Genomic DNA, 9962 nt, shown 5'->3' on the forward strand with positions numbered 1-9962 from the left:
TTTTTAAGAACACACGTCTAAAATTTCAAATGATTTGGATTAATAAAAAAAAAATTAAAATTCAAACACTACAAGACACTATTGGACATCCGTGATTGCCAGATCGACGCGGATTCAATTTGAGGCGTTGGCACATTTAGCTAATCTACATGAGTCTGCTGACCATATCTTTTTTCTATATATATATAATAACGATCTTATGAAACCTTCCCACACCCATGTGTGTAAGACCCTAAATTTACCATTAAATTTGACACAAATCTCTAGAAAAGTTATTACATGAGTGTGGGACTTAACTTTTCTAGAGATCGATACTAAATTTGGATCTTTAGAAAAGTTATCACATGGTGTGGGACTTGACTTTTTTAAAGATCCATGTCAAATTTAATGATATATATATATATATATGGGATATTCTAAACTTTACAACCCTTCAAATTACAAAAGTTCAAGATAAAGAGAGTTGTGAATAATGGATTTATTAATTTTGTTGTCTATTTTTTACAAAAAGTTTATTTTTGTGGGGCAAATTTATAAATATTATTATAAAAAAAAAGGTATTTTTATCATCTTCATAAAAAGTAAAATTGAAATTTTAACTAAAAAACAAGAGCACTCTATAAATAAAGTTCTTTAATACTAACTTTCAAAATGTGTGAAAATTTCAAATTTATCCTTGTTTAATGATAAAGTTATCTATTTAAATAATTTTTTAATAAAAAATAATGATTATTTTTTATAAATACACCCATCAGAACCCTATTTAATTTGAACTTTAGCATTTTGAGTGATTGTTAACTCTAGACAAACCCCATATATATGTGGGTAAATTCAAACGACTTTAAACGGGCATAATTCGAACCTGACTCCAAATATGCCACAGTGAGCAGCGGAGGGGACAGCCAGTAGATTCCTTCTGTGCTTTTTTATGCTTTCAATCTAATGACGTCGTTGTTGAGTGATTATATGATTGCTACGCATTCTATAATTATGATTATCTCCAAAACAAATATATCAATAACAATAGTTTCAACCATGATGATGGTGCTGGTCATGCTCCAGGCAAAGATCAACAAATTTGAACTTCATTATTGGACAACGGACATGAAATTCAATCAATGACACAAGAGACACCCACTTTATTTTGATTTAGATTACAGCAATTACAAAACTGATAAAGATCATATAAATGGTAGAATAAAAAGGAAAAAACTAAAAAAACCCTGTGTGTAAAAGGATGTTTAAATTTGAATATGAAGCCGACAAGGATCGAAAATTCATTGTAGGTTCGAACGAGGTACCGAAGAAGTTCTTATTTGTGGGGTCTCAAGTGAGGGTAGAGTCCGATGATGTGCTCTGGCATGAAGTCATGGCGGGTAAGAATTCCGACAATCGGGGCCCCCTGCAACACACCATTATTTGATTCATACACTGTTCATAGCATATAAATATACAATTTTCTCCTCATGTATAGCTGGAAATTTAATTTCCGACATGCGTACCAAAAGTTGGGCCTTAATAATGAGTTAAAACAAAGATATTATGTCACTTTAAGAAGAAAAATGGATCTCCTAATGGCAAAATGCTTGGTTAAAGACAAGGTTTTAAAAGTCGGGCTCTGGGTCCAACCTGCTAGGGCCCAAGCCTAAATCCACCCAGTCTGACTGGGTCAAGTCCAAGTTAGACCGGAACATCTAATAAAAATATTTAAGAATTATGAAAAAATAAGGAGCCTTAAGTGATCGCCGGGTTTTTCAGCCCAGAAGCTCTTGACTCCCGATCTGGGCCGACTCCGGCAAGTCCCAAGTCCTCCAAGCAATTTTAAACCAGTGGCTAAAAATACAATTGGGGTTTTAGCCTTTTGTAAGGTTCTTGAAAACTGCTTTTTATAGGCCTTCCAACTCGTGCAAGGATTGAAAAACTTGAGAACAAGTTTAGTGAATGGTTTGCATTTGATTTTTATTTCCTCACAACCAATTAAATCTTTATTAAGATTCTACCAATTTGCCCTTTTCTTTTACTTCTTTTATGATTTTAACCTTTACATTTTAGATATTTATTTCTTTGGAAAGTCAATTTTTTTAATAAATATAGACAAATATAACCATATTGCCATTCAGACTGCATCAACCCTCCCCTTGAAAACATCAGATAACATGCAATGCAAACTCACCCCTGGAGTCTTGGGCATCACGCACAAGTGCCTGAGCCCGAGCTGCCTGAATAACATCGCGGCCTTAGCCAATGACATTGTCTCCACCACGGTGTATGGTGATGAGTTCGTGATCGGGTGCAAGTCCACATACATCTCCATCTCCTTATCGCTCAGCTCCACATCTTCAATCCTCAGCCCCTTCCCCAAACCCGCCTTTGCAAAATCTGATGCCCCAAATCTCCTCCCAAACTCCTCCATTCCAACGCTCCTGCTCCCCTCAGTAAACATCTTCCCTTTGAGAAGAACCACAAGGTGAGCCCTCAGGACCAACCCGCAGAGCTTCGGGACCTCAGACAGTGGAGGCTCATCAACGACTGGGAACCCGTTATGGCCTGTGGCCCTGAGCGTATGAACCACATTCCCCACCTTCTCAATCCCTGAAAAGCCCATCAATGGCCCTGAGACCACGTCACTGGCTGCCAATTGCCTCATGTATGGCTCGGCATGGTCCTCTAAGAATGGAAGGCCCTTCATTTTCACTATTTGATCATATACACCTCGGTTAAAAACATCAGCCACGGTTTTCGAGATTAGAAGAACGAGCATCAAAAGGGGGAGCATGTAGAGGTTGTTTGTAAGCTCCAAAAGGATTACACAGACAGACACAGTCATGCGCATGGTGCCTCCAAGGAAGGAAGCAGCTCCCAAGAGAGCAAAGAGGCCAGGGTCAAGGTCAGGAAGGGAGGAGCCTATGGCGCGACCAACTAAACGGCCATAAGAGGCACCAGCGAGAATAACAGGGATGAAAAGCCCAGACGGGAGAGCGACACCATAGGTTAAGAGACCTAGTGTATAGATAGAAACAAAAAATGTGAGGATTGTGGGGATAGTGTACTCGTGTAGGGTAGAAGAGAGGAGATTGCGGATAGCATCATCATTAGTGTTGAGGAAGAGAGATGCAAGGCCATTGTAATGGCCAGGAGGGCAGTTGAAGCTCTTGAAGTTGCCTGAGCGACCAACAGTTGGACATGGCTCCTTGAGGCTTTCGGGGCAGGGGGTGCAGCTGGCAAGCCAAGGAAGGCCATAGGCGCAGCATGAGGTGAGGAGGGAGATGGCACATGTTAGAAGTATCTTGAACACCGGGCCCTTCCTACAACAAATAGTTGGTAGTTATTACTTTTTTTTATCAATAAGATGTTGGATTTGTTATCATTATTCCAACAAAAAACAAGCTGCATGTTTTTCTCTATCCTCACATCGTATGAAATTTTAGAGGGGAAGGATACGTTAGTACTTATAGGATACTCTTCAATAAGCTACATGTACATCAATCATCAGTTGTCAATGACGGAGGGTGGATGTGAATTATTCCTCCACTCAAATATCTCAAATTCTGCTTTGAGTAGAAAAACAGCTCACATCAGCCATGAATTGTTGGCAATGAAGTGCTGATGGTATATGTGCCATAATGTACAGAAGAATGCAAGTACAATAGAATAATGCAAGTATAATAGCTCATTAACCAAAATTTAATTACTCCTGCACACACACACTCACAAATTGCACATGCATGTGCGCGTACGCACACACATACAGAGAATAACGGATTTGTCATGAAGTCACTGTTTGCTATCTTTACCTTGAATGAGTTATTACCTTCGCATTTAGAAGAAAAAGAAAAAAGCAGACGCTGATAGAATAGTCATGTCATGGTAGCATAAGAGATACAAACGCTGATTCTCTCAACTATTCATAAGATTCCAAGCTCTCCACTTTCTCAAACTCATTTTCACAACATCTAATATTGAAGATTCAGAGGGGAATGACTTACTCATTGATTATGCTGTATGTTCGAAGAAGCTTGTCCAAAAGACGGTTGAAAAGGCTACCAAAGATACCACCGATGACTCCAAGAATTAATACAGGTACCAAATCACGTAAGCTGTATGAAACATGAGAGGAACTAACATCAAACATGATCAAGCCACCCCTTCCAAACAGTCCACATTTTCCACTGCGACAAAAGTCTATGAGGGTCCTAAGCACCACAGCCACTATTGCTGTAGTAAAGAATGTCCTCCAAAGAAGTGCACTTCTCCACCTGTGAATGCAAGAAACAATTTAGTGCTGCTCCTCCCATTGCAATTTTTGGGCATTATAATCTTTCTTCCGATTTTTCTTTTTGGTAATCATGGTAGTCACAAGTGGCATGGATTAATAACAGTTAATACTATTTGATAGTGCAAGTATGTACAGTAGATGTTAATATTTTATTATAATAATAATATATTTTTATAGTTCATAGTAAGTGTACATAGCATAAGTGCACATAGCATATAGTCCTCAGTCTAATATTATGGATTTTGGGGGAAAAAACAAGCCATCTCAAATCCAAATGGCTAACTGATCCAAAATAGAATATTTGGCACTTTCTGCAGTTGTATGTCCCTTTAGATTAAAATTAGGATTCATTTCTGAATAGACTAGCACATTTCATTCCCGTCTTTGCCTTTTCTTTTTTCTTCCTTTCGTAAAGTTTATTCCTATACTTATTTTTTTTTGAAAGTTTATTCCCATACTTCCCACCCAAAAAGTAACAATAAAGATAGATACATAAATGGAATATGGTGTCCTTGTCAAGAAACTAGTACATGAATTTTCAATTATGATAGTCCCCACAAGCAGTAGACTGATACGTTTGTCTGGGAAAGCTCTTGTAACTAACTAGTGTGATTCATGAAACATAAAAAAACTAGTGTGATTCATGAGACATAAAAAAACTGCAATTCTACAGAGTTCTCCGAGGAAGCATCACACCTTTGGGTGGGTCGCAGGATATCAAACATAGCCATCTCTGGTCATTCAAAAAGGACTAGCATGGCTCTATACCAAAACCGCCATTAAAAAAATAACAAGCATAGCCCTATAGATACATCAACACAAACTTTTGAAACACATACATAATATTTTGGGTGCGGTTTCTATAGAGCCTAGGCTCTAAACCATCAAATTAGAGCCTACCTTCAAATGGTGTCAAGAAATGTGGTTTCAATACTGTAAATCTTTGTGATATCCTTAAAATATATTTTCATCTTTATTTGTAAAGTTAAAAGCTTCAAAAATAGTGTAGATTGACAGATCTATGAAAACTTGAAAATCTTGAAAATTGACGATCCAAAAATTCGTTACAAAATACATTATTTTCAAAACTTGAAATCCATTTTTTTTCATATCCATGCATCTTGATGTTGAGATGATTAATTTGAGGATATTTGGGCATCAAAACAACTTCTTGTATTGAAATTTTTGAAGTAGGCTCTAATTTGATTGTTTAGAGCCTCGGCTCTATCTAAACTTCTCCCTAATATTTTCCTGACTTGTATCTTAACAAGCTAAAATAATAAGCATCCATCTATAAAAGCTCACTCAAATAATGTTATTCATGGTTGAAACCATACATTTTACTTTATTTTAAACAAGATTAACTAAAAGTATCTTAAGCAAGGGTTCATGGAAGCCTAAAATCTAAACAAGGTGAATGGGTGATGCCAACATTTTACTTTATGTAATTCTCTGATGAACAGATTTCTTTCTTCTTTTTTTTTAAATTGTTAACTGAGTTCTCTGATGAATGGATTAATCAATTCATTTGATCTATTAGTTACTATTTTATTGATTTCGTTATTAGTGACAAATAAGGATGCGATACCATGATGCTGCTTCTTCAAGGGCAAATAGGACGCCACCAACTGGTGCCCGAAATGCGGCAGCAACACCAGCTGCTGCACCACAGGTGATGAGGTCCCGTCTGTCTCGGTCATTTTTGAAGTATCGAAGCCATCTCCATGTAAGATTGTACTTGCGGGAACCACCTTGCCCCAATAAGGAGGCTATGCAAGCCCCAGTGTGCACCATTGGCCCCTCTTTTCCCAAAACAAAGCCAGCTGAGACCCCACCAATGGAACCAAAAATCTGTTGATTATAGATTGACTGATTATAATGGAACCAAATAAAAGACAAAATGACAAGACTGCATGCTAAGTGATAGATAAAAATTTGAATAATTATCTTGGATTCCCTTCTCTGCTTTTGGTGTTTGGTTGGTAGACGTCATGAGCAGTCAAAAGAAGTTAACTGGTAGTTCAGCAAATACTGGTCATACATACGAAAAGTAGGAAGGCAAGGTCAAAATGATAGAGCAGGATGCTAAGGCTTTTAGTCATTGAACGTCCAAATTTGGTACATCACAGAGACCAGCTCACTTACTTAAAAATGAAAAAAGAATAACTGAAGCTCACTTACTAAAAAATGAGAACAGAATAACTGAATCCTTTGAGAAACAGGAGCCTTTGATTTCTTCAAGATAAATGAACACACAAACTTCAAAAGATAAGGGAAAGTACAACATAATACAATGGAATACGCTATAAGGCACTTCAAGCCATCATTGTTTCCACGATGGATAGTGTGTAATCATTAGTCCCACCAGATCACAGTCCAGTTAATCTTCAACCATTTCTCAGAGTAAATGGACAACAGATGTATGATTGGAGTATCATATACCACACTTGGTGTATGGTATGCTTTCCCATAAAATAAATGAACAGGGATTCTGTTCATTTTTGCAAATTCAATTACCAAAAAAGGTGAGATTGAAATTGAACTAACCTTCACAAATAGAGTGCTAGGTGCCAAAATAGAATGAGCATCAACACCATTTAGATAGGCTTTAACCTCTGGGATACCGGAACCCGCAGCAGCTGGAGCAATGTAAGCACAGACAGTGGCAGAAACTGCGGCCAAAACCAAATTACAACCAGCATAGGCAAAGAAAGCTAGTACATACCTGCACTGGATCAATCATTAAGCAATATTACTTTCTATCTCATCCCCTTAAGTACTAAGTGTTTGTTTCTGAAGAAAGTAATCCAGTTTCGAAGATTCAACGAATCCATTTGGACTCCGCTGAATAACTCGACATCAGCAAGGTTGCCGAGGCAAGTTACTATGAACAAACTGGGGTAAATGGGAATATGAACAACTTGGGAGAGTACTGTACACTCGCCCAAGTACTGTCAAACTTGTATTTCTGGACAAAAGAGGGGGATGGGGGTGGATTTCCACCCCCTTCTCTCTCTCTCTCTCTCTCTCTCTCTCTCTCTCTCTCTCTCTCAATATGGGGGCAAAAATCCGCCGCCATTTTGATCTCTCTCTGTAAATCATGTTCTCTCTCTCCCTGGGCCTCCCCCTTAAAAAAATCTATTTCCACTTTTTTCTAAAGGAAAATTCTATCATTTTTTAAATAATGGGGATTTTTTTCTTTCTTTTTTTTTTTTTTTTTTGCTTTTTTTGAGGCATTTGCATGCATGTACAGAGGATTCGGTTGAGTCCACTCGGACTCCCGCGAGTTACTCGGCTCGGGTAGGGGAGAGTCGCATACCAGGGCCGAGTATTTCAACACTGAAGTACACTACAATGCATGGGAGTATCGTTTTGAGAAAGCATACTGTAGTCCATAGGACTATGGAAATCCATAGTCTATTGGGTCATCTCCATCGATGAAATGGTGGACAGGGATGGACAGAGAGGGCATCACCCATCCGATAGACGGTGTTGTCCTGTTCCGATGGGTCTCACCCTTTATCCATCACCATCCAATGAGATGGATGGTGATGATCCCATTGGACTATCCAATAAACTATATGATACTTCAGCTTTCCTTTTGAACACTCTAAATGCTGGCCAAGATTACCCAAAAAAAGACTCAAAAAAAAAGTCTGCATACATGCATCAATCATATTTGCATCCGAAACCCAAACAGTGGACTTTGAACTTTATTTAAGGAAAAATAAATAAAGATAAATTTTGATAGAATATTAGGAGCAAATCTGAACTTCTATTTCTACACCACCTGATTCTGGGCATACTGTAAGAAGGCACCTAAGTGTTAGAGAAACAAACAATATAATGCAAAGTTCCCAGAGCTTCAAAACATGATTGCTAAAAACAAATACAAAGCCCTCTCTAAATGAAACTTAAAGCACAGAAAAGAAAAGATAATGAAGAAGAGAGTTCAATCATACTTCTGTTGGAGCATAAGATTATTGGTCAGTAACAACTTAAACCCAGCAATATTTTCCACGGCTATATTGTTGAAGAAGCCCACAAACCCAGTGCACAGTCCAATGAGAAGAGCCAGAGTCCACTTGAGAAATACATATTGGAATATCTGTACTCTCTTCCTCGATCTCCAGTCCTGCTTAAATGTATCATTCTCGATAATCCTGATCCAAGAGAAAGAAACCCAAAGAAAGACAAAGAAAAAGAGGAATTAAATGACCAATAAAACCTCTATAGTTGCATTTAAATTCTTTTGCAGTACTAAATATGGTAATGCCAAACCAAACAGTGAATGACCCAATCCAGAAATTTGAAAATACAAAGAGGAAAGAAAATGCTCTGCCACTCACTATAGTAATCAAGGTCTTAAATTTTGTCCCACGTTTACGGTTTGGGCACAGGTTAAACTATCACAGGAAGCCTTCTTTTGAACCATTATAAAACTACATAAAGTGCTGAGCTTCAAATTTTTGGTTGAATGTTTGGTTTCAAATTTGGAACACGTACCAAAGTCAAACGAGAGTTGAAAATTTCAGAATTCATCATATCTAGTTGGGTCCTTTTGGCTAATTTTAACCAGTAACTGGAAGATAAAAGTTCATCATCATAACAAAGAAATGAAAAGATGTCCGAAATTCAGGCTTTTACATATTTTCAGATTCAAAATTTTGATAACCAACAAATAATTTAAAGAGTCGAAATTCAAAATTCCAAACGACTTGTCCATTTTTGTATGTTTTGATTGAAATTGGAAGAATAAAAGCCCCATCTTGAGTTTAATCCCCTGCCACTTTTCCCCACCTCCATTTTTAGCAAGCTCAACTTAGTCACATAGCACATGCTTCAAATCTAAGGGCTATGACATTTGTCCCTTATATGGCTTTCCTTCGAATGAAAAGGCCACAAAATGAAAAAACCAAAGGAAAAAAAGAACAAGAAACTTACTCGTAGTCCAAGCTCTCCACGGGGCACACATTTGATCCTACTATGGCCAACTGTGAAGTGGTGTTCCTCCTTTGTTTCAGCAGAGGCACCCTCAAATGCTTTCCTGAATGTGCAGATTCCGACCTCTCTATACCCTTCTCTGCATCAAGTAAGCCAGTCTCTAAATCCTCCAAACCCAGATCCATTACTGCAACTCTTTTACCCGAAAATGTAAATTCCCTAAGAAACACCAAACATGTACAAGTATGCTGAAAATGATTTTAGTATTGCATCTCAGTCATACCCAGCAAAGCAATTCTCTACCCAATCAGAAAAATATTAACTTTTGCTGAATAAAACTTCCATTTAGCACTTCAATAAGAATAATGCACGGTTTTTTCCCTTGGTGAGTACATAAGTAAAGCCAAAAGCATTCCCTGCCTTGTGGACTTATTCTCTAAATCTTATCTTCCCTGACAGAGATCCCCAAAGACTGTTTTGAATTCCTTATGTATTTGAATGGAATAAACCCAAATCTTCTTTCTGAATTGTTGATCATATAATACAATCAAACCCCAAAGTAAAGAAAAGTAGAGCTTCTAATAAAATACTTTTTATGTATGTACTTTCTCTTCTCCTCTAAGTTGGCCTCCTAGGACTTATATTATAATTCTCTTCTCTCAACCTCAGATTTAAATATCTGAAAACCTGCAAATCTCTTATGGATTTTACTCTTTCTTAACCTCAGATTAATATATCTGAA

General features: G+C 37.5%; 1 protein-coding gene across 2 annotated transcripts; it reads right to left on the reverse strand.

Annotated features, from left to right (window-relative positions):
• Positions 1-1067: 1067 nt before the first annotated feature.
• On the reverse strand, positions 1068-9756 carry CLC-C (chloride channel C). Of its 2 annotated transcripts, XM_020663330.2 has the most exons (7): positions 9221-9756; positions 8239-8439; positions 6824-7001; positions 5865-6127; positions 3987-4256; positions 2174-3305; positions 1068-1402 (listed from the first exon to the last, which is right to left on the reverse strand). In XM_020663330.2, exons 1-7 carry the CDS (start codon positions 9403-9405, stop codon positions 1313-1315), a joined length of 2319 nt encoding a protein of 772 aa, XP_020518989.1. In that variant the 5' UTR covers positions 9406-9756; the 3' UTR covers positions 1068-1312. The 2 variants fall into 2 exon arrangements, with proteins under 2 accessions (XP_020518989.1, XP_088707253.1); XM_088851127.1 differs by lacking the exon at positions 2174-3305.
• Between the last annotated feature and the right edge of the window lie 206 nt (positions 9757-9962).

Source organism: Amborella trichopoda, chromosome 11 (assembly GCF_054954075.1).
Source record: "Amborella trichopoda isolate Santa Cruz 75 chromosome 11, AtrichopodaSantaCruz75HAP2 v2.0, whole genome shotgun sequence".
NCBI lineage: Eukaryota > Viridiplantae > Streptophyta > Magnoliopsida > Amborellales > Amborellaceae > Amborella > Amborella trichopoda.

Excerpts from the sequence above, each read along its gene's own strand:
- CLC-C (XM_020663330.2), bottom strand. The coding sequence starts at position 9,405 with ATGGATCTGGGTTTGGAGGATTTAGAGACTGGCTTACTTGATGCAGAG. Across the intron at positions 8,440-9,220 it reads GTGGAGAGCTTGGACTACGA|GATTATCGAGAATGATACAT; the intron begins GTAAGTTTCTTG and ends CTCTTGGATCAG. Across the intron at positions 7,002-8,238 it reads AATCTTATGCTCCAACAGAA|GTATGTACTAGCTTTCTTTG; the intron begins GTATGATTGAAC and ends GATCCAGTGCAG.